The sequence below is a fragment of the Pogona vitticeps genome, chromosome 4 (assembly GCF_051106095.1).
Source record: "Pogona vitticeps strain Pit_001003342236 chromosome 4, PviZW2.1, whole genome shotgun sequence".
NCBI lineage: Eukaryota > Metazoa > Chordata > Lepidosauria > Squamata > Agamidae > Pogona > Pogona vitticeps.
Window position 1 is genome coordinate 131844500 of NC_135786.1, and position 24661 is coordinate 131869160.

At 40.1% G+C, this 24661-nt stretch overlaps 1 protein-coding gene across 2 annotated transcripts in view; it reads right to left on the bottom strand.

The window, feature by feature from the left end:
• The window catches only part of PSD2 (pleckstrin and Sec7 domain containing 2), a 92723-nt gene that overhangs the window by 61025 nt on the left and 7037 nt on the right, over nucleotides 1-24661 (bottom strand). For both annotated transcript variants that reach the window (XM_020799421.3, XM_078392521.1), the window contains 2 exons: nucleotides 6192-6816; nucleotides 4555-5043 (listed from right to left, as the gene is read on the bottom strand). In XM_020799421.3, the coding sequence (XP_020655080.3) occupies nucleotides 4555-5043; nucleotides 6192-6760 (1058 nt within the window). In that variant the 5' untranslated portion in view covers nucleotides 6761-6816. The remainder of the gene's footprint in view (nucleotides 1-4554; nucleotides 5044-6191; nucleotides 6817-24661) is intronic.

The window sequence follows — 24661 nt, forward strand, 5'->3', positions numbered from 1 at the left end:
TCATAGCCTACTTCAATGGTTCCCAATCTTAAATTTCCAGTTGTTCTTGAACTAAAAGTCCAAGAGCCATCTCTAGTTGTACTGGCTAGTGTGGCTGGGTAGATATGGGCTTAAATTAAAAAATTAATCACCAAATTTGTTCAGAAATTGCTAATTTATCAATTTGTATTCATACGAATCAATGCCCCTATGAATCACGAATCAGCAAATTTTCATGATTTTGGATTCACTGATTCATTTGGCTATAAAATGGCCCTCAAGGCATGTGGAGACACCATAATTGCCAAGAAGCTTCCTTTGTCTTTTCTTTACAATCTCTCCAATTTTGATGAAGATTGAGTTTCGGATGTCTGAGTTATAAAGAAGGCCCCCCCAAGAATGTTTTTCCCAGGCACCTAGAGAACCAAAATCACAGAGAAGCTTCTACTTAGTCTCCTCACAATCCCTCCAAATTTGGTGAAAATTGGGTTTTCTTGAGCCAGGTGCTAAAGGACACTTTCTGGGGGGGGGGGGACATCCACTTTGTGGATTTCTGAAAATCAATCTTCATTTTGTAATTTGTTGACCTTGACAGATCATCAGTCAAAGTGAATCACAATTTTTCTGATTCATGCCCATCTCTATTTCTGGGAGTTGTAGTTGAAGAACATCTGAGGGCCCAAGGTTGAGAACGATTGGCCTACATGATTTGTTGTTAATTGGGACAGAAATTACCCTTGGATGCAAAAACTTTTTTTTTTTTGGAAAAAAAAATGGATATGTGGATTTGGCTCCCTGGGTCTTCATGGCCTGAATCTAGAGGACAGCACCTGAATCATCTGTTCTCCATCCTCTGTATTTGACAACTATCCTTTTGGAAACAATGTGCTTTTATGCACAGCAACTGCAAGAGGTGGAATGTTTTGCCATTCTATTTAAATATTTCCTTTTTGTTTGTCATATAAATATGTGCATATTTGTACATCTGTGTAAATATTTTGTTTTCCTTCCTAGCTAATAAATCATGTGTGGCATTTTTATTACATTATTTTATTTTGAGTGTATATTGCTATTTTTTACTTGAATATGCTTGTGCAGTGTCCAAGAGAATTTTGGCTACTTACTGGATAGTCTAATAAATATGAAACAAAATAACAGATAACCTGAAGCCCCTGCAAGTGACTAATTCAATCAATCAGCAATCTCCTGCTTTCAGTTGGGTGCATGGCCTAAATGTTGCTCCTTTTCATTTTTTTAGCACACCTTAAAAGCATTTTAAAAAACCTGACATTATGACATTTTAGTTGGTCCTAAAAAATTTTTTTTATCAAATTATACCTATATTTTTAAAATTAACATTTTTAAAAAATACCAGCAATGAAAGAGCACAAAATCTCTATACTATTCAATGATCTTTTATTCTAGTATAAAATACAATTAAACATTTAGTTTTCACATTTACCCATACATCTTTAATTGCTCTAATTGGTTTTACATTTACAGGATTATGTTATTATGTGCCATCAAGTCAGAATGGACTTATAGCGACCTAGTAGGGCTTTTAAGGTCAGTGAGGTATTTCAGGAGTGGTATTGCCAGTTCCATAACCCCAGTGAGCTTCCATGGCTAAGCAGGGAATCAAACTGAGGTCTCCTGAGCCCCATCCACTGTACTATACTGGGTACTATTACAAGATTATACACAGTCATTAGAGGTGTGCACAGTCTTCAGAGAAAGTTTGGAAATGGACTGAGTTAAGAATATTTGTTTGTGTTTTTTTTGGCCAATGCCATGGTGGAGCAAGAGACGGGCTGGTGATCTCAACAGATCATGGAAGTATACTCCAACATTATTAGGGTAACAGTAGCACAAAGAGGAAGCACCAATAGAGAAGACTGATAGCTCAACCATCAATAATGCCTCAGAGGTTGTTCAGCTGTTGATACCCTGGGGAAAACTCAAAAGTGAGCTAATCAGCATCTACATATCTGCCTTTGCTTGGTTGGCCAACCATTTCACATTTAGGTGGAGTGGGCTAACCATTGTGTTCTGTAATTTTTCTCTTTTTTTCATATTAATCATAAATAAATTAATCAGATAAAGCTTTCGCCTGACTTGATTAGTTTGTTGTGAGTTCCGGAATGTGGATCGATGAATGTGTTCTTTCTTGTGTTGGCTTTGATTGTACACAGGTGACAAAATCTTTTCCTCTCCCTTTCTACTTCCACCTTCTTGGTGTACCACAAAGACATACCAGCACCTGCTGCCCTTATAGCCTGTTGGCAGAAGTAGGAAGAATGGAGTATTTCTCAGTTCAGATCCAGGCTTTCTGTTCATGTTAGATCTTTGATGCTTTTGTTGCCCTGGACCCATAATCCTTTCAGTGTCTTGCCTGGGCATATTTCTGGATAATAGGTTACTGGTTGAGAGAATCACCTGTACAGCACATCCCTCTCTGGATTCTTTACTACTCCCACTTTGCCATTTCAAATGGTACACCGAAATCATTCCTTTCTTGATGCGAAATGCTACTTTGAAGGCAACTTTTCCCCACACAACTGTCCAAACTGTAAGCACACTTCCAATTTTTTAAAAATCAATGGTGCTGCATGGTGTCTCACATCTCAGGCCATAGCCCTTTGCTTTCCTCATTGGCAATTAGTTTGTTTTGTTAACACCGACCTGAAAATGCTCTTAACCCTGAAACATCGGGGTGAATGGTGCAAAAGTCCTGTCCCTGCCATTGCAAGCCAATTGCCCCAGCTGCATGGCTCGCTATTACCCAATGTAATGGTATCGCATAGAGCTAGGCGCTGCACAAGGCCATTGCCCACCCGTTCTCTACCCCCCCCCGGCACTGCAGTGCCCCTGGTGCTTCCTTTCATTTCCAGACATAATGAGTGAAAGAGACATCTGGCCAAATATATATCTGCCACACGAGATACAAATATTACCCATCCTTAATTAGTTCCCACCTCATACCACTATAGATACTGTTAAGAAATGTCTTGTGCACATATAATCTTGCAACAAATAAAGCATCAGTCACAAATGGAATTATGCCTGTAATATGTTCATTAATGGCACTTTGTTTCTGACAAGACTTGGTATTAAATAGAGTGCACTTAAGTTAGTTGAGGGCAGGGATGAGGAGAGAAATAAGCAACCTGGTTGCATTTCCATTGCAATGTGGTGAAACAATGGCCTTCAATGGTTAGAAAGCAGAGCCCTCTATCTAGTAGTAGAATGAGATCTGGTTATCAGAGGGGGATTTTCCCCTCAGTAAGCAATATATTTATAGAAGAGATTTTCTTTATGTCAGCAGCTGGAAAGGAAAGAGGTTCCTTCATCACTGGAATCCCAATAGTTAACTTTAATAGCTAGCAGTATATCCCTTTTTAGAACCCTCCATGTTGGATTAAAACAACGCATTAAACTTTGGAAGAGAAGTCGTGTTCTCTTTGAGGTTAAAGCTAAATTTGCAGAATGGGGTCATACTTCAGTCAGTGGAGTCTCCAGTAAATGCCTCCAATAGGCTGCAACAGTCACTGCTCCCACCCACCTCTCATCAGCTTCGCCTTTTTTTTTCTTTTTCTTTTTTTTTTTTTGGTGATTCCTCCTATAATAAAAAATAGACTGTAAACTCCTTGGTGACTCATGGACTGAACAGCAAGTAAGATATCTTACCTTAATAATGTGAGAGGAAAGAGATACTCTCTTCCCTCAGTTTGGGAGTCATCCATAGTAAACACAGTGTCTGAGGGGTTCCTCGTTTCTTTATTACAGTGCTTTCTTAAATGCTGTCTCCTTATGATATCAGGCAAATAATTGCTGATGTCAACCAAAGAATGAAGTGTGCTGCTTTATACATTTATAAATACATTTATAATTCGAATAGATTAACAGTCTGTCTTTAATTAATTCATTAAATGTGAAGATAGATAGATAGATAGATAGATAGATAGATAGATAGATAGATAGATAGATAGATAGATAGATAGATAGATAGATAGATAGATAGATAGATAGATAGATAGATAGATAGATAGATAGATAGATAGATAGATAGATAGATAGATAGATAGATAGATAGATAGATAGATAGATAGATCTATACCTATATATCCAAAATCTAGATGATTTCTAGCAGTATAAGGTAGAAATATATAATCAGTGTGAGGAAAAAATACCATCACAAATATGGATTGGGAGGGAGGGAACATATAGGGACTATTTCCCTAGAACAAAATATCCTTGAAAACTGAAAATTTAATTTATACTTCCACTGATTACAAGCATCCATGCTAAACAAATCTAATGTACAACAATAAATCTACAGAACGTTTCATTGACTGATCTATCAATTAAATCAATTAAAGCTATCAGCTTTAAAAATACTGATGATGATGATGATGATGATGATGATGATGATGATGACAACAATGATTATGATACCAACTAAATATGCAGTGCTAAATCTTTAAATGATTTACTGGAGGCTGATTGGTTTAAAAAGACTAGTTAATCAAATATAAATATGGAATTGACAGCTATAATATCAGAAAAGCATTTTACCTGATTGAATTCATAAGGTTTGCAGCATCTTCTTCTACCCTGTCCGCGTGGTACCCGTTGGGGATATTTTTCAGAGATGCCCTGCTCAGCACATTCTCTGATCGGCTGCTGGTGATCGAGTGTTTGAGGGGACTCCCAAAGTCACCATCCATAGCTTTGGCCATTGCCTCTTCCTGCTTATCTGTTATCATGGGCTCCAGGATGTCTTTCCGGTGAGCAATGAGTTTCTGTTCTAAAAGTTCAGAACTTTCTTTAGTTCTTTGCTGAATAAGAGGTGTGAGCGGCGCTTCAAAGCTAACACAGCTGTCTGTCTCATCTGTCAGAGAGAGCACATCCAAGGAGTCCAGACTGCTGTAGTATGTGCCCTTCATAAGGTCAGATTCCACAATTTTTTCAAAGGTAGAACTGAATCCATCCCTGATGTCTTTAAATGCAAAATCTTCCCTGTCATCGTCACTGCAGCTCAGCTTGGCTTCTGCAGTAGCAAAGCTGAAAGGAAAGGATACAGCTGAATAATAGGTACGTTACACACACTGGGTATCCCCCTCCTCTTCAGAGCTCTATGGTGTGATTCAGGAACTGGAGCAAAATATCAGAGATGCAAAGCAAAGAATGGAGTCAAGCTTTTGCAGTCAAACATGCCTGATCCTAGAATCTGTTGCTTACTTCTGCAATACTCTGTATTCCAATCTGACAGAGTAGAAAGAAAGTAAAGGAAAGAAACCCGAAACAAAAATAAAAAGTTTTGCGACACCTTAAGGTCTAACATATTTATTTCATTAGATTTTTTTTTCATGGATTACAAATGACTTCCTCAGGTGTATGAGGATGGTAATCCACAAAGCTTGCAGTAGAATAAATTTGTGAGCATTTATTTATTTATTTATTTATTTATTTATTTATTTATTTATTTATTTATTTATTTAGGGTGTCACAGGACTAACATGGCTAACTCTTTGAAATCCTCAGAAATATTCTGAACCTACAATTCCCACTGGTTTACTTTGAGACAGTTCCAAGGATCTTGGGGCAAGACAGGAAACCAAAGAGGCTGGTTTCTTAGACGTACATTTAATAAAAGGCAAGGTGCATTTTATTAAATATAGGTTTTGAAAATTAAACTTAAAGGGCAGTTACTTTCTCAATAAAGAGTCGAAGCTTCATGGTGGAATAGAAAGTTCTGAGCTTGGGAAAACAGTAAATGGAATCAAGTAAGTAGCCTATGTTTCAAAAAGAGGTAATATTTGGGCAAGGCTACACCAAAAGTCTTTATATGTTACATAGCCGTGTTCTTTTCTGCTCAAGCTCTCACGGTCTCCAAATCTTGGGACTGCCTCAGATGGTTTATTAAAATGTCTGACTCAGTCTACAGCCATCCAAGGATGTTCCCTTGTTTTAGAATTCTTGCTGAAAAGGGAAGAGGGCAGAGTTTGGGCCAATCGGTGGCACCCTGGGTTGCAGTGCCAGCCCTTTTAATGACTCTCCTACTCTGAGTATGAGCCAGTGACAGCTGTGAAGATGCCGCTGTCATGATGACATCCCCGGGTCTAAGACTAAGCTAAGGGAAGCTTTAAGGTACAACTGAAAGAAGACAATATGAAACATAATACACTGGTGTTTCACACCACCTCTGTTACCTAATCTGTTCTTCTTCATCCTCAGGGTCTGCCAGCTCCACCATGTTCCGGTATGATGGCAAACCTGCCTTGCCAAGTGCCTCAGTGAACAATATCTGATTTGTCAAGAGCTTCTCTTCCAGAGCAGCACTGCCAGTCCTTGCAGTGATTCGAGATTGTCTCCCTGTGCCTTTCTTGCCATCACCATCTCTCTCTTTGCCTGGCTCAGGCTCCTCCATGTGTAACCCATTTGTGAGCACCACTGGGCTGCTGAGGCTGCCCCCGGCACTTCCTGATTGTTCTTGCTGCCCCCTTGCCTTCTGCATCTCAGTCTTCCTTTTTCCTATGTCGGTGGCGGCTCCTTGGTCTCTGCCAGAATTGCTCACACTAGCATTGTCCCTGGCACTTCCTCTGTCCATTGCTCCAGGCGGCTCAGCATCATTTGAGAGGCTGGTTGTGCTGCCTGGGGATTTGGTTGGCTCTGCTGTTTGCTGGCTCTCATTAGAGAAGATTGGGGATCGCTGCATGCTTGAGGTATGTGGCTCATTATACTCTTCGGGCGACTGTGGGAACGGAATATTTCCATTCATGATCTAGGTTGGCTTGTGCAGCTCTGCCTTCTTGGTTATTTTTGACCCTGTGCTACCTGCAAAGAAGGATAAAGACAAAATTATCAGAATCTCAAAAGGATTACTCCTTGGGCCAGACCCCCAGCCTTTTATAACACTTAACACAATTTAGGGTCTGATCCCACATGGAAATGAATCATATTTTGGGCAGCTTGTGGACTCGTTTGGTGCAATCGATTTTCTGACAATTCACACAATGTGCAGGAAAATGCACACCAGCCTGACACAAATCTAGCTGTAGGACTACTACATTTTGGGACTGGCTGGAGTGATTCTCCAGCAGACAAAAGGGTTGCTTTAAGGGAGAGCATTCCCTGCAAAATGACCCTCTCTGGTGTGATCATGCGTACACCTTTCCAGCCATCTGATTGCGCCCTTAGCAACATAGTTTGGCCCTTAAGGGAAATATGTCAGTATGTTCTTCTGCCCCTTTAACTAACAAAAGTCTTACAACATAAACACTTTGAAGAGTTGTGCTCAGTTAGCAAGTGTATCACACAAGATATAACGAATGTAAAATTTTAGTGACACTTGACCTTAATATTTACATTTTTTTCTTTATATGTCATTGCCAGATGAGGACATAATAAATTAGCCTTGCTTGGGCAAGGCCAAGGGACAAGGGAAGGCAGCATCGAAGTGTGCAAAGTGTGCTGCTTATACTCCATAGTACTAGAGCCTCTCTGGGCAATTTGCAACATAATTATGTAAGGAACACTTTGCCGCCGCCCCGCCCCCCCAGCAAGCTGGATACTCAGTTTACCAGTCTCAAAAGGATGGAAGGCTGAGTCAGCTATATGAGTCTGGTACGTGATCATGTTGGGATCAAACTCAGATCATGAGCAGAGTCTTGACTGCAGTACTGCACTATAACCAGTGTGTCATGAGGCTCCTCAAGTGGTCCAGACCCTGCCTCAGGTGTATTCTGTTCTTCCTCTGCTTCCTTTACCTTGCCTCATATACTGTGATCTCTACACTTGCCTGGTTCTTAGCAAATCATAATTAGTTGTTTTCCTTAGTTGGGCAAACCACTCTTTGCGGAAAGCATACTTTGCAAATCAAAAGTTTGTCAGTTTTTGCAGTTTCTGGAGGTAAAAGACGGTTTGAATTTAGGCTCATAATACTGCCGCCCCCCCCCCCCCCAGATATAATAAACGACACAGCTCTCCAGAAATTCATACTTCTAACCTTAGAAAAACAAGCTGTTGTTGATTATGATGATTGGCAACTTTTTAAAAAAAATTCCAAATGCCTTCTTCGATACCTTCAAACCTATGAACTTTCAAAAGCAGATGGTAACTATAATTTCACCATTAATATTTTTTCTCCTTGCCCTTTGGCAGAATCTCTGTTCAGCAAATGTATTATAATTTGCTATTGATGTGCCAAATTCCTTCTGACCCTATAAATTAGTGACTTCCGAAAGTCCCAGTATTAACAGCCCTACTCAGCTCCTGTAAACTCAGGACTGTGGCTTCTTTTATTGAGTCGAGACGTCTCATGTTTGGTCTTCTTTTTTCCTGCCACCTTCAGCTTTTCCTACCATTAATGTCTTTTCTAGTGAATCTCATCTTCTCACATGTCCAAAGTATGATAGCCAGTTTGGTCATTTTAGATTTTAGTAAGAGTCCAGGCTTGATTTGCTCTAAAATACATTTATTTGGCTTTTTTTTGTAGTGCAGGGTATCTGTAAACATATTTTGGAATGAATCTTTCTCTCTTTTTTTCCTGTCAGCTGTCTTCACCATCCAGCTTTCACACTTATACACAGCAATTGGGAATGCCACAGTGCAGTACTTAAATATCTTTTCTAGTTCTTTCATAGCTGTCATTCCAAATCTCAGTGTTCTTAACATTTCCTGGCTGCAAACTCTGTTTGGACTGATGATAGAAATGAAGTATAGGAAATCTGAACATTTTTTTAAAATTTATTCACTGTTTAAACATTAAAGTTACATAAATCTTTTGTAGTTAGAAGAGCTAGTATCACTACTTTCTATAGAAAACTACTACCAGAGAAGTACTAATACTACTAGAAAGTAGACTGAAAGTATAAACACTACAACAACCTCTGAATGAAAGCACAAATCAGTGTTTTGTGGTCTTTAAAATGCCACAGGAGCTTTTGGTGTTTTGTATCTTACAGGAGCTTCTTCAAGTACTTCATGACTATAACAGTTTAGACAGCCTCCGTCCATTTATTTTTAAATTCAAAAGCACCCACCAAAGGCTCCCTGCAGAGATGGGCATGAACTGCTAGTTCAGTGGTTGCTGCTGGTTTGTTTACAGGCGTCTGGATGTTCCCAGCCCTGCTTCCTCTAGTAGATGCCTACTCAGAGGCAGTGCCCTAGCTTCCCTGCCCCACCTCCTCCAGACGCTGCCTCTGAGTGGGCAACCGATGGAGGAAGCAGGGCTGGGAACTGCCATGCACCTGTTTGGCCAGTAAAGGAACCAACACGAACCACTTAACTAGCGGTTCATGTCCATCTCTACTCCCTGGTAATTTCAAGTTATCTAACACTTGCTGATGTATCCAAGTAGGGCTGAGGTGTACAATCTAAATCCTGTGGGCCACATGGTAAGGGCCACATGTGACCTGCAGGATTTAGGTTGTTCACCTCTGCCCTACTTGGATACATCAGCAAGTGTTAGATAACTTGAAATCACCAGGGAGTAGAGATGGACATGAACCGCTAGTTATGGATTGTGCTGACCACACCTATTTTCCCTTCCAATCCAGCTGGGTTGCAGGGGAAAGACAGCGATTACCACTCAAGGATCCAGGTTAGGGTCCAGGAAGAGTTTTTCTATAGCTATGAAGCAGAGAAACCCATTTTTCTCAGAGCACTGCATGAAAAAAAAGTATTTTAATCCTGATATTTAAGCAAAATGTTAATACTCTGCTTCTGAAATAGCATAAAATCCACCTTGCATGTGTGAAATCTGTTCTTCTGGTGTTTACTTTGAGAAGGCGTGAATAAAACTAGGCTGTGCTTTGCCTGCCTGAAATTCATTGAGACTAATTTCGGAATGGATGTGCATAAAGGCCTTAGCAAGGCCTGCCAAGACTTTGGACTAAAAATCAGCCTGAAGAAAATACAAGTCATGGGCCAGGGTGTGGACTCACCTCCCTCTATTGCTATCTCCACACAAGAATTGGAGGTTGTTCGTGACTTTGTGTACCTTGGCTCAACAATCTCTGGCACTCTCTCCCTAGATGTCGAGCTGGAGAAATGCATTGGGAAAGCAGCTACCATGTTCTCTAGACTCACAAAGAGAGTATGGCTTAATAAGAAGCGACAGCATACACCAAAATCCAGGTCTACAGAGCCTGTGTCCTGAGCACACTCCTGTACTGCAGCGAGTCCTGGACCCTCTGTGCATGGCAGGAGAGGAAGCTGAACACCTTCCATATGTGTTGTTTCCAATGCATTTTTGGTATCACCTGGCAGGACAAAGTTCCAAATAGAGTAGTCCTAGAACGAGCTGGCATTTTTAGCATGTATACATTACTGAAACAGCACCGTCTACGTTGGCTTTGGCATGTTGTGAGAATGGCTGATGGTCGGATTCCAAAAGATCTCCTGTATGAAGAATTGGTGCAGGGAAACCGCCCCAGAGGGAGACCACAGCTGTGATACAAGGACATCTGCAAGCGGGATCTGAAGGCCTTAGGAATGGACCTCAACAGATGGGAAACCTTGACGTCTGAGCGTTCAGCCTGGAGGCAGGCGGTGCATCATGGCCTCTCCCAATTTGAAGAGACCCTTGTCCAGCAGGCTGAGGCAAAGAGGCAGTCCTGAAACAAGCAAAACCAGGGAGCTGGACAGGGGACAGATTGTATTTGTCTTCAATGTGGAAGATATTGTCACTCTTGAACTGGCCTTCTCAGCCACACTAGACACTGTTCCAAGACCTCCATACAGAGCACGCTACCATAGTCTCTCAAGACTGAAGGATGCCTACTGACTGTGCATAAAGTTTAGCTGCACTTTATATGCTTCAAAGTTTCATGTCCAGATTTATGAGAATTATATTTATTTACATGAGTATGTAAGAGCATGTGCACACGAATATGTGGTCCCTGGCCCTATAGCATATAGTAGATATGGGTCTGGTCACTTGAAAGTTTAGGCACCCCAATCTAATGGACAGAATTGTAGATAGTGTCAGAGATTGTTGAGCCAAGGTACACAAAGTCATCACCCATAGGGAAACATGAATAATAAACTCTCACCCTCAATTTTCCATCTGTGTAAAATGGAATAGTAAAGATACCCATTACCCCATGACTGGTTATGAATGAAACCGTTACAAGTAATTAGTATAATGAGAATGTTATGCAAATTACTGATAATAAATACAGACTGATCCTTTTTTTACAGAAAGCAAACATGCCCTTCCTCCAAATTTGGAAAACAACACTGAAGGCTCAGTGTGGATTCAGGTTACCAGATCCCAGGGCACCAGCTGATATCTCGGGCAGTTGCTAGATTTCGTTGGGTCTCCCGGAAAGGAGAAAAATCTCAAGCCAAACAGCACTGGAGAGGGAGAACATTCTGTTTGTGCATGGGGTGGCTTTGAAGTCTTTGCACCCATCGCCACCCATTACCTCCTGGCATGAGGGCTCAGTTGCTCAGTGCCCAGGTACTTGTAGGTAAGCGGTACTGGAACACTGACCAGATAGTTCCTTCAATTACTGTATTTTGGATCACATTAATGATGCCTTTCCATCTATAGATCTTGATACCAGAAGTAACTTGTTGCAAATAATGTAGTTACCTTTAACTAGTTTTGGGGTACTGAGTAACACAACTAGTAGTTACAAAGTTACTTTTAGTACTGTATTACAAATGACACCTATATTGCTTGTGTATAATAACTAACAGCTACATGTTTTTGAAAATTACTTTGAAACAATATGTTAGAGATAATTTGACAAGAATTTTTCTGGCTTTATGCCATTCTCTCGTTAATCCTAAGAGGACATATTCTTTGGTTAATGCCTTTATATTTTTGTAAATATTTCCAAGGTGCAATATCAGAAATGGATGCTAGAGGGAACCAGAGCTTCCCAGTAATTGCCTGGAAAGCTGGTAAGGACAACCAACTACATTAATAAGGCATAGTTTAATGCTGATAAGGTTAGTAGCAATCTAGCTAGAGAGAAGCTAGGAATATAAGCAATAAGTTCATTTTAAAATTTTACTTTCTCAGCTCAGGCTAATCAGTACTTGCATAAATGAATTCATTACGGAAGGCAGGCTTTAGGAATGCAACAAGGGTTGACGGGAGAGCAGTGAGGATGCCGCATCAACAACCCCATCACCACCCGAAACCTCAGGGCTGGAAGGAAAGAAAAGGAAACTGGAATGAAGGGACGTACATCCAGCCAATCACGGTGAGCGTGCTTGCTTGCTTGCTTTCCATGACCATGACCATGATCAGAGAAGCAACAAATCAGAGGTAGTCATTTTCTGCCTCTCAAGGAAAACGTTAAGATTTAAATTTGGATCATGTGTTGTGAGAAGTGGAGCTGAGCAGCAGTGTAAAACTAATTTTGCTCCGGCATTTATTTTGACCATCATTTCCTGAGGGATGGAGGAACTGCAAATGCTGTGCCCCTGTACCGGCCAACAGACAGGCATGGGCGTGGTACCACATCACGTCCAGGATTCCAGACCTATAGGCAAATAACATATCCTATTCCTTTGCTAGCTGTTTTCATTTTTGCCCACTTTGTTTTAGTCTCCTTTCTGATTCCTTCTTTGTTGTTGCTGTTGTTTTTAAACAATCTGTTTTGATTTGTTGGACATTTTTTCCCTTTTACATAACTGTTTGTTGTGGCATCTCCTAGCAATAGGAGCGGGAACACTTGACTTTGTTGTGCCTCTCCGAATCTCCTGTGCATTTTCTTCCCACGCGTCTTTCAAATCATATAGTGACACACTCTGTGGATTTTTTTTCCTGGCACATTGTTACACATTTTCCCTAAAAGTGTGTTTCTTTTTCCAGCTGCTTTTAGGAGGTGTGGAAATGCTTCAGTGATCAAGGTGGTTGAATCCAACAAAATTATTTTACTACCTCTTGCTGGCAATATGGGGTGTGGGGGCAGGGCAGGGTTGCCTATTTTTTAAAAAAATATTTTTGGCTGAACAATAGTGTTTGACTTTTTTAAAATAAATGTGTAACTGCTAAGTTGTAGTTGTGTTGCTTGTGTTTTCTTGCTACTTGTGTAGTAAGTTAGGGGTGCTTTTCTAAAATATAGGACAGATTTGAAGCCTGTATTTATTTTAAAGGTTTCCTATGGGGTTTAATACCTGCATTAATTTTATCAGCATTTTGTGGTTTGACACTTGGATTTGAAGCTTGTGACTTGGGTGACAGGGTCAACTGTAAAGGGAAACTGAGGCCTTACATCTTTTCTCTTAGCCCAAAAATAAATGTGCTGTTCACTACGAAATTTTACTCCAAACACTAAGTGCTTTAAACACTATTTTGAAAGCTGGGTTTTGCTACCATACTTTATTTCAAAAATACTTGGTCAAAACTAGCACAGTACCAAGGGAAGAGTCCATTCTTCAGTTTCCCTGGATGCTAAACATATTGTAATGCAAGTGTCTATAGAACATTTAGCGAAGATGAGATTTGAAGTTGTAGTTTGCTCCACCTCTGGCTCTACCTTTGCTTCTGGTGACTCCTTGACTCCACCACTGGAAAGCTTTCTTCTCTCCCCAACAGCAGATACAATGGGGCATGGGGAGGGCATAGTCTGAATCTCGCAGCTGGACATCACAGAAGACAGCACAAAAGAACACTTGCAACCTTAACTTTACACCCTGGTAAATAGTACATCTATCTTGTTAACAATAGTTAGTCTCAAATTTACACTGGGATTACTCTAGGCACATTTGTTTTCTTTTTTCTTTTTGAGACATTATGTAGCATAATAAACACATTACTTATAGAACTTCAAGGCTTTATGTTAAGCGGGGGGAACTCCACTGGTTTATTTGATAATAGTCCTGGGACAGCAATCCCCTGGAAGAAATCAAACCTCCTGAATCACCTAGTTAGTGCTGAAAGGGAAGGGATTTGTATGTTTGTTTATATGGGTCACCAATAGATGTTAGATGGCAGATGTTTGCTTTTTAATATTCACTATCACAATAGGCTCCAGCTTCTGTTTGTAGTACACACTGGAGAAACAGAACTGAAATGTGGGTACGTTTATAACAGATTATGATGGTCTTCAGCATGTCACCATCAGGAATACAGTACAGCTGAATGCAGAGGAAACACTTTTTCAGGGTAATGTAAGCAAGATAAGCTATTTTTCTCCAACGTGGGGCAGAACAGGAAATCTTCAGAGTGAGTCAAGCACCTTGATTGATCATAAAGAAGCCTGGCCTTTGGAACTGCTCGGAGAACCAACATATAGACTCTTGTAATACATATCTCAATCCACTTCTAGCCTCTGTCAGTTTACATGGGTTCATTAATAAGTCTATTTCTATTCTCTACATTAACCTGACTTTTTAAAAAAAATGACACAGAAGTTCATACTTAAATGAATGTGACTAAATCTTTTTCCAAGCAGACACACTGAAATGCATGAGATTTGTTACACACGACTCACTCATGTCTCCTCAATATCAATGGCTCCACTGATGATTAGAGATGTGGGTGTTCGTATTTGTACACAGTACGAATACCCCCGCAGAGTTTGACATAACAAGGGTCCAGCTCTCTGGGGCCAGACTGTCCACTCATGCATCCACTGCAGCAGAAGTTTCTTATCAGTATTTAAAGACAGCCATATGTAGAGTATGTTACTGTAATCTAGGCAGGATTTAAGGTAAACCTGTGTCACTGTAGGAAAGTCAAAGATATAAAAGAACAAGCTCAATTTATAAACTAGCTTGAACTATGCATATGTATACTGCCCTTCTGGCAGCAAGCCCTGAGCATCCAGACTTTGGGACAAATGCAAGAGTATACACAAGCTGCAAATTTGAATTCTCCAATCGACTATAACTTCATCCAACACCCTATACCCTGGTCTGTCTTTGGATAGATTGGAAGCATCTCTTCCTTCGATGGATTAAGCTTTAGGTTGTTCATCTTCATCCAGGCCTTACTGGCATCAGATGTTAGCTGAGAATGAAGGCAACCTCTGTAGAGTTAGTTGGAAACTACAATTCAGTGTTGTCAACATGCTAGCAGCACTGAACCCCAAAACTCTGAAGAAACTTTCTCAGTGAATTCACATACATGTTAAATAGGGTGTAGAAACAGAACTCTGAAGGATCGCGCAGACCAAAGTTCAAGGTGGTGAAGAGGAGGTCCCCCGCATCACCTTCTGAGTTTGCTCATGCGTGAAAGACTGGAGTCACTACAAGACAGGGTTTCGTACTTCCACCCCAGAGATGCACCTTGGAAAGTCAAAGTCAAAATAATTTATTTCCAGTACATCCTGCTATACGGACTCCAGGCAAATTAAGGTCATATTTACAACATTGGAATCATTTCTTTTCTGCTTGGGAGATTAACTGTGATTTCTGCAACACCTGAATAACCATGGAAATGTGCCAAAATGCAAGCCAGTTCCTGCTGATACTTTAGTTTAAAATATATTTCTCAATGCTTCGAGTAATGCTTTTAGCTTTCTGCAAATAATCCTGAAATGCATCACATGAGTCTCAGGAGGACTAATGGGAATAGGAACACTGGAATGTCAGGAGCAATTGGAGTAAAATGTGAACATTGGATTAGAATGAGGAATTCCATCTAGATTTAAGGGAGCCTTTAGCTGAAAGGAACAAAGTGGATCCTGGCACCAGCCCAAGATATTTTGCTGCCACAAAAGATAGGCAAGAAGATGTCATCCCTCATCTTGCTTCTGCACTCCAAGTATAGAGGGTGACAGGACTGGTCATTGAGTCAGACTGATGATGAAATCTTGTCCTGCACTTGAGAGAGCTACAGGCCAGGCCAGGGAGATTAAATAAATTCAGCTTTTGGGTCTTCTACACACAGTGTTTGTTCTGCCTCAAGAATTGGTTTGTCTACTATCTCATCAGAAATCTCTCTGCCATCCAGACATTGCTCCTCTTACCCTTTTTTGGTATCATTTTTCAGAAGTTCCTGCATGTTATTTTCTCTCTCAAAGCCCTTTTTTTTGTGGCTGTGGTGGTGGTGGTTTTGTACTACTTTATACTGAGGTGAGGAGATTAGCACTACATTATGTGTCAGGCTTTAGCACTAATGAGTAAGCCAAAAAAAAAAAACAACCCCCCCCCCCCCACACACAAACACATACAGAGAGAAACACATCTCCCTGGTCCAATATTCTGTGGCAGAAATGTTCAAAATTAGGAGGCTGAGAGGCCACAAGCTCCTTGTGCTGCTGAGGAGGGCTCCCCAAGCTAAGCCTGTGGGTCATTCTACACTGCCTAGGCTGCTGAAGGGAAGTGAAAGTGAGGAGCCAGATAACACCAGCTCAGGGGTGTTGTGGGGCGGGGGGGGGAAGGATCAATGCAAGGAGTTTTCTGTAGAGCTATGGAGAGCTCAGGATGTGGGAAGTGGCAATAGTCAGTTATCTGTGCTTGAACTGTGTGAGGAGGGAGGGACAGGAGGTGGCAACGGGAAAGTAGAGGCTATATGAAGACACAGGGTGTGTGAAAATATAAGTCCTGATAAAACCAGTGACCTTCCATCACCAAGTGACCAAAACAAAAAAAAAGGCATGGAACACCCTTGCCTTTAAATAATCTGCTATCTGGAAGACTCTGTTATTCATCAAAGGCTGCACCAGTTGCTTGGCATAGCCCTGAAGGTGTACCGTATATACTGCAAAACCAAACACAACTACTCCTGCATCTACCTTTTCCCAGAGTTCTACTTAGCTTCTCTGAAAGGGATAGAAATTTATGAACACTAATTAAAATCAATGGATCACAATTAACAACAAAGTAAGGCAGATTAAACTGCTTTTCACAAGGCAGTTAGCATAAGGAGCACAGGTCATGGGCCAGGACGAACAGTTCAACTGGAGCTGTACTATATTTCTAGATCACACTGAATCTCATTTGTCCTTTTTTTTGGTGGTCCATCACAATCTAATCTACCACATGCCTGTAAACTCTTGTAATGTTTTCACTCCGGTTACCTTGACTTTCTGGAAGTCATTTGACTAAAGATAAAGACAGGCTTGCCACTATTTCAACCTCAGCACAGCCAAGATTGAACTGCCCATCCTTTATTCAACATCTACAACTCTTGATTATGCTTCAGATATATCACCAGCGTCATAATACATGCTGTTATAAAGGCATGAAATTTAGGATTTACCACTGATTCTCTGGAGTCCCATATCAGTCTCTCAAGTCAACACTCCCTCCATAATGTGACAGTACCTTTTCATTTCTACTAACACACAAATCTGTCAGAATCAACTCTGAGTTGTATGTATGTGTTTTGGGAATTGCAGTCATTTGCCCAAAGTCTGATCACTTTAAATTCAGTTCTGTCAGAAATGCTTAAGACAAAAGAACTCGTTTAAGTTGAGGTTGAGGTGATTAGAACCAGAGATTGGAATATAAAATATAATGCCACATTTATACCCAATCTTGAAATAATAAGACACCTGTGAATTAGACACTGATATTTTTGCAGAAATATCTGCAAGACCAGGCCTCTGTAAGTGGCTGCTTGTGGAGAGGCGTCATCTCACAAATACAGCTGTATAGATTTAAGATGAGCTAGCCAAGGCCAGATTTGAGACTGGTCTGGTGCCTGTTCTTTTCATGAGGTAAACCTTTCAAATTGTCTCCTAGGCCCATCAGTTCTGGTTGGATGAGACAAGTTGAACCAGAAGGAGGGTCTGGGCCTGCCTCTCAACAGATCCACCTGCCCTGAGACGCACATCTCAGGAATGCTCCACTTTCTTCAACGTGCCTTAGATGCTCGCTTACTGACTGACTGACTTACTTACTTACTTATTCATTTATTCATTTATACTGCCCATCTAGTTACCAAGGCCACTCTGGATGGTTTACAAATACCATCGTTATAAACAACAGTTGTTTCAACATTATTGCTAATGTTGTTGCATTAGCAATAATGTAACAGAATTGAAACAACTTGTATTCTTTTCTTACCTCTTCCATGTTTAATTTATGTACAGTATTTATTTAAAATATTTTTATCCTGGCGTCCTCCTTACTTTTCAGCTCATAATACCCCTAATGAGCTCTAACAGTTCCTTATTTCATGTGCCCCCACATTCTTGTACACACTTTTCTTCAAAACATATTTATTAAGAATTCAAAAACATGCTCACTAGAGATGATTTGATCCTACTAGAAGAGATTTAATCCCTGCTTTTTGTCTACAGGACCAGCACATTTACTTTCAATCTTTATCTCAATCTATTACTCAACTTCCAGAAAATTTCTTGGTGATGTATGATCTGCCTTCCTTGTTGCATCTCGGGCTGAAGAATAATCTAGTTCTATAGGGAAACAACTCCCACAGGAAAATATTAATTTCTTGTTTCCCAAAATTTTTCTACAAGGCCCTTTTTTTGCCTTCTGGTGAAACTGGGTCACTTCTGCAATTTTAAAACCGTGTTTATAACAGAACAATGTGTAGCTTCAGACCAAATGTGGTGGAACATGGCTGCAGCATCTGCCAGTGAGGCAAGAATTTGGCCTGGTTTTGCTTTTAATTGGGAAAAAAAGACTGTAGCTCTTTTCATAACTTGATTTGGAGCCAAATTTGCTATATTAAAACTGAATAGTCAGCAAAAATGATTTACTTTGTTAATTTTATTGCTGCGTTTCAGATCTGGAAAGAATCCCATTCCTGGACACTTTGGCCTAGACACGGCACTAAAGGGAGAAAAGACTTTGACTTGCTAATGCTTTTTTTGTTTTGTTTTTGGCCTTGTCCTTGCTTGTTTGAAAGAGAAGGAGCTCCCTGGGATAGCTAAGGCCTGAGTTTCAAATATGATTTGGAAAAACCATCAGCACTTTATAGTAGAAGTTTATATTTTAAAATATGGTGGGAAATGCTTCTAATAAATGTTCCTATTTCAGGTTTCACCTGATAAAAGGTATCTCTGAAAATAATGCTGTGAATTCCTGTTCTTGAACAAACCTTGTTTTGCATTCATTTATTTTGCTCCTCACATACATTAATCAGTTAAGAATGCTGCCAGGGACACATTCCATTGCCTCTCGCCCTCCTGAGCTAAACATAAAATGATGCTGATTCTTCTTTTTTGCACAGTTCTTCTGCAAGACGGGGGGATTAGAAAATTTTCATGCATTGCTGGGTGGGTTTTATGTAAGAAAGAATACTCACAAACTCATGGTATATGATAATATGGTCACCTTTCAAAATGGCCCTGACATTGGTAGCATTTCATTCATTTTGGATACTTTTGTATTAGTGGTTTTGTAGTTTACCATTAAGTAGTGGGGAAGAATAAAAACAGATCAGGTTTCTGGATGAAAGCAAAATTGGTGTTATATGGTTTCTTGCTAAGCAATAATGTAACAATTCTTAAAGAAGCCTTTCCGTGTCTGTCTCCAGCCTATTTGTGTGCATGATGACCTAAGTGTAACCCCTGTGGAAAGTGGCTGGTAATGTGTCATTTAGGGATTAAATTTAGCAAAAGAGAGGCAATGTATAATCTAGAGATTAACTTCATGCGGAAGTTGTGGTTTAAGTTTTGTTCTTACTTTTCTACACCTTTAGAATGTATGAATAATAAGATAAATCCTGAAGTAGCAGAAACTCTTTGTTTTAGTCAAAACTGGTTTTAAAATTAAGTGACATGTACTTGAGGAGTGTCTTTCCCCTTAATCAGAGAGACACATTTGGGCAATAGCCTTATGTATGTGCTCTCCTTTTCTGCAGAATACAACCTTTGGAAAAGTCCTACTTGGCCTTTGACACGGTTCTCGCACTCTTGGTGTGTAATTGAGAAGGCCCCACGGGCTACACAAATGCATTTCTGTAACATTGGCACAAGGCAGGATCTAGAAAGTACTGTATCAGTGGGAATGATTATATGTGTAAAGTAGCTTTGCTTTCATTGATCACTGCTATCAGTACTACTGCTAGAGAGATAACATATAACACTATACATTTCACCTTTATTACAGATACTGTATTACAGCTCAAGGAAAGGAGAACACAGAAAACAAATAGCATCTTCTGATAAGGTAGCTCTATCTGAGATCTTATACTGGGATGTCTCCAAGGAAGTCATGGGTGATGAAAGATGGAGAGTTGAATAGTTGAGTAGTTCTTTTTTGTGAAAGAGAAAATGTAGATTACCATATTTTTCGCACCATAAGACGCACTTTTTTCCTACAAAACGGGGGTGGAAAGTCTGTGCGTCTTATGGAGCGAAGAAAACAGATTATATTTTCCTGTTTTCTTCTCCTAAAAATTGGTGCATCTTATGGAAAGGTGAGTCTTATGGAGCAAAAAATACGGTATATGCATAAGACAACCCTTCTCTCTCTCGGCAAAATGAAATTGTGCAGCAAGAAAAAAAATTATGCCATTTTTTATTTGTTATACAGTACGTGTCTCACTCTGGTTGGAATGGTTGGTGAATCTCAAAGAGGGCTGAAAATTCCTCATGAGAGGCTCCAACCATGACAAGAAGCGCAAATCAGTGAAAAGAGAAATCTTGCAAGTATCCCTAGTATATTCCTAACAAACAATGGTAGCAAAAATACTGTATCTCTTTCACCTCTTTATGTCATGTTAAATTTTCTCATCTGCTGGGTCTGTAGCCAAGAACTCAGAGGATTTTGCATCCTGTGAACTCCTGTGGATTCTTGTGCTGCATTTTCCCCACCTCCTTTGTGGATTTCCAGCTTTGAGGAGGAAATGAATGAATGAATCAACTTATTGTCATTGAATATATATACACCATATACACATAAAACACAATTCACAAAGAACACTCAGAGACTCAATACTTTCCCCAGTGACTGGGAGAAGAAGTTGGAATCAGATCTCTCCCTCGTTTCTGCCATTGGCATATCCATGGTCCCTGAGATGCTGTCATAGGCGATATAAGATTTCCCCAGTATCAGATTTGTTTTTCATATGTGAATATCCACTAAGAGGTATGGCAGATAGTTGTCCCTTGCTCCACTACCTAAGCCAGCATTCATCATTCCGGAACTCTCTGTGGTTAGCAGACCTAGAATTCAAGGTGGACAACAAATAGAATCTACTGGGTCCCCTATGGAGAGGGGACCATTTACCACAAACCTGTTCTGCCCCATGGTTGCAAGTGATACATTGTACAGTATTAAGTGCCATCCCAGCTACTGAGCCCTTGGAGCTAAACTGGCAGACCATGGGCCCCTAGCAACCAGAAATTGGGGAGGGATATGTGATAAATAACTTCAGCCCTCCACCCACTCACAACTCACCACCCACTCACTGAAATTTATCAAAGATGCTCACTTGCAAAATCTCTCTCCCCACCCCCAATTAATAACACAGAGGAGAGGGGGCATGCCATTTGCTTAAAAGCCATTCCTTGCTGCAATTTGTTATATCTGACCTTCATGTTGCTGTCCTTCATCTTCCTGATGAGATTCTTTTTGCATTTATTAACATGGCTGTTGCATTCTTATGAGCTGAATGTAGTGGTAATTATCAAGACAGATGGAGCTGTTTCTATCCCTCTTCATAGGCCCAGATACAAAGCAAAAGGGCAGGAAGAAGCCACACAGCAGCACTAGCTTAATTCATCCACAGGAACCTTACACAGATATTTCTGTATTTTCTGTGCTAACCCCATAAATTCTTAGCTTTATAACTGAGTGGATGCCTTGTTCTTCATGCAGAAACGTCTTTGCTGGGCATGATGTTTTGGGCAGGTGGAAAACCCACCCCCATGATCTTTTCCCCTAGTCACCCTAAAGTATATTTTAACTTCTTTAAAACAAACTACTGGTGCTAGATCATCTTATCACTGCATTGATATATTAGTTTAACACTAGGTCACCTCTGCACAGGCAAAAAAAAAGTTGATAGGAAATAGAAGCAACGCCAGCAGACTATAGCAGGCATCTGTGTTTCCAGGGTATGTGTGTCTCCAAATTATGAAGGACTTTGGACAGTTGTCCCTTTCTCCTAATGCTATGTAATACTTTCAATAGCCCACCAACTTTACTGTAAGCCATAAAAAAGAGAGCCAGGGTTTGACAGAGAGTGGGGTAAAAAAGGGGGGGGGGCTGGGGCACAGATTAAATCACATTGGATTTAGCAGCCCATGTAGACAATGACACTAAAACAATCTCTGTGTGGTCACCTAATCCAAATAGAAGTGTAAAATAGGCTGTGAATAAAACCACAGTATAGTCACAACCTTACTTAGCTCATAACTAAGAACATATTTATTTACTGCTTTTTAAATTTATATTTTATCCCTATAACCCCCTCTTCCTCTAAGAAGCACAAGCCAGTGCCTGATGTCCCCATTTTCAGTCTCTTGACAATCAAACAGAACACTGAGACTTGGAAAGGCAACAATGAAGGGATTAGAAAAGATCATCAAGTGTAAGGAAGTATCACTGGAGACTGTGATCAAACTAATATACAGTATTTCTAATCACTATATATGGTTGTCAATGCTGGACAGCAAAGAAAACTGACAGGGGAAAAAATGATTCAATTAAAATGTGATGCTGGAAGAGAGGTTTCTGGATATCTAGGAGTGACAGAAAGGTGAACAAGTGGGTCCTAGAACAAATCAAGCCTGAACTATCTCTGGAGATAAAAATGATGAGGCTTGGGCTGTCCTACTTTGGCCACATCATGAGAAGACATGATTCTCTTGAAAAGACAACAATGCTGGGAAAGGTGGAAGGCAGCAGGAAAAGTGGAAGACCAAATAGGAAATGGATCAACTCCCTAAAGGACCATAAGCTTAAGCAAGAGCTGAGCAGGGCTGTTGAGGGCAGGACATTTTGGAGGTTGTTCATTCAAAGGTCACTAGATGTTGACTGTAATTTGATAGCACATAACAACAATAATCTTATGGGACTTTCAACTGCTTAATAACAAAGGGGTGCCAAATGACAGATGCCTTCAACGTTTGCCCCTCCAACAGGGTTACTCTTAACAGAAATGTAATTTATTGGTGGCATTCTGAGGTTCCATCTTTAAAAAATGATTGTGATTATGAATTTAGATGCTGTTTTTTGATGTTTAATTTCTATTCTAATGTAGAATTCAAAATTCTAATAAGAATAATTCACCCCAAAATAAAGGGCAACTAATGTACACTTGAACTCAATCTGAAATGTCTTAGGTTATTTATTTATGTCCCATCATCCTCTAAATTACCCAAAGTAACATATATATTATTTCCCCTATTTTTACCTTAAAATTATCCTGTGAGTTATGGCTTATCCAGATGGTTATATAGCCTGCTCTTTGAATAGTGTAGTTTATTAGTTTAAAACAAATAACATCATTAATGTGTGGTTTTGACTTAGAATACTCCCTGCCACATTTTAGAGCTGTCCTGCTCTTTTTTTTTTTTTTTTTTTTTTTTGACACTGTTAGGGTTTCTGGGTTTTTTGGTACAATTCAGCACCCTCCTAATGTTAACCCAAAGGAATTTTAACAGAAATTCAAAACTCTGAAACAGATGTTCTTAAACACAATTAAAGGACAGCTTCTCAAGTGACCTCCAGCCTAGAGGTTATGAAATTATGGTTGGGAGTAGCTTGCTCTGTCTTTGTCAGTAAAAAGTGCAGTAACAACAGTGACTGAAGCCAATTAAATAAAACTGTGGTCAATTCCACCAGCTGAGCATTTCAAAAAAACTATCAGGTCACACAGTACCCCAAGCTGCCAAATTCCATCCTTGGGATGATTACAACTGAATCCATGCAAAGCAAGCTACCGTATTTTTCGCTCCATAAGACGCTCCGGAACTTAAGACGCACCTAATTTTTAGAGGAGGAAAACTGGAAAAAAAAATCTGAACCAAATAGTGTAATAAAATATTTAATAAACTATAACAGAATAACATTTGAACCATGTAAAGTGAACAGCATTCAACAGTGGCATTAAGAACCATTACCACTGTCATTAATAAATGGAGAGACTTAAAGCTTTGTGTACTCTAGTTTTCTGGAAACCCCAAGAACTCACCATCACTAGAGTCAGAATTTAGGAAGCTCATTTGCTCACAATCACTGACATCACTTTCTTCGCTGTCTTCATATAAGATATCGCCCTCAGTTCCATCTAAGGCATTGCTAATGCCACATTTTTTGAATGACTGTACAACAATCTCCTCCTTCACTGAGTCCCAAGATGTTTTCACCCATTCACAAACTTGAGTGATGGTGGGCCTCTTCATTCGTCCAGTAGGTGTCAGATCATGATTACCAGCAGTTATCCATTTGTTCCACTCTTCTCTCATTAAGACCTTAAATGGCTTGTTGATGGAAACATCAAGAGGTTGCAACTGGCTGGTAAGACCTCCGGGAATTACAGCTAGATGAGTCTTCACTTCTTTGAAACACTTTTTTATTGGTTCACTAATATGTGCTCTAAAATGGTCAAGCACTAATAAGGCAGGTTTTTTCAGAAGTCCTCCAGGACGTTTGGACCAGACCTTTTCAACCCATATTCTCATTCCATTTTCATCCATCCATCCTTTCTCGTGTACATGTACAACAACTCCTCGCGGAATCACTTCTTTTGGAAATGTTTTCCTTTTGAAAATCAACATGGGTGGCAATTTGGTTCCATCGGCACAGCAGGATAACACAGTTGTGTAATGGGTCTTCTCATGCCCTG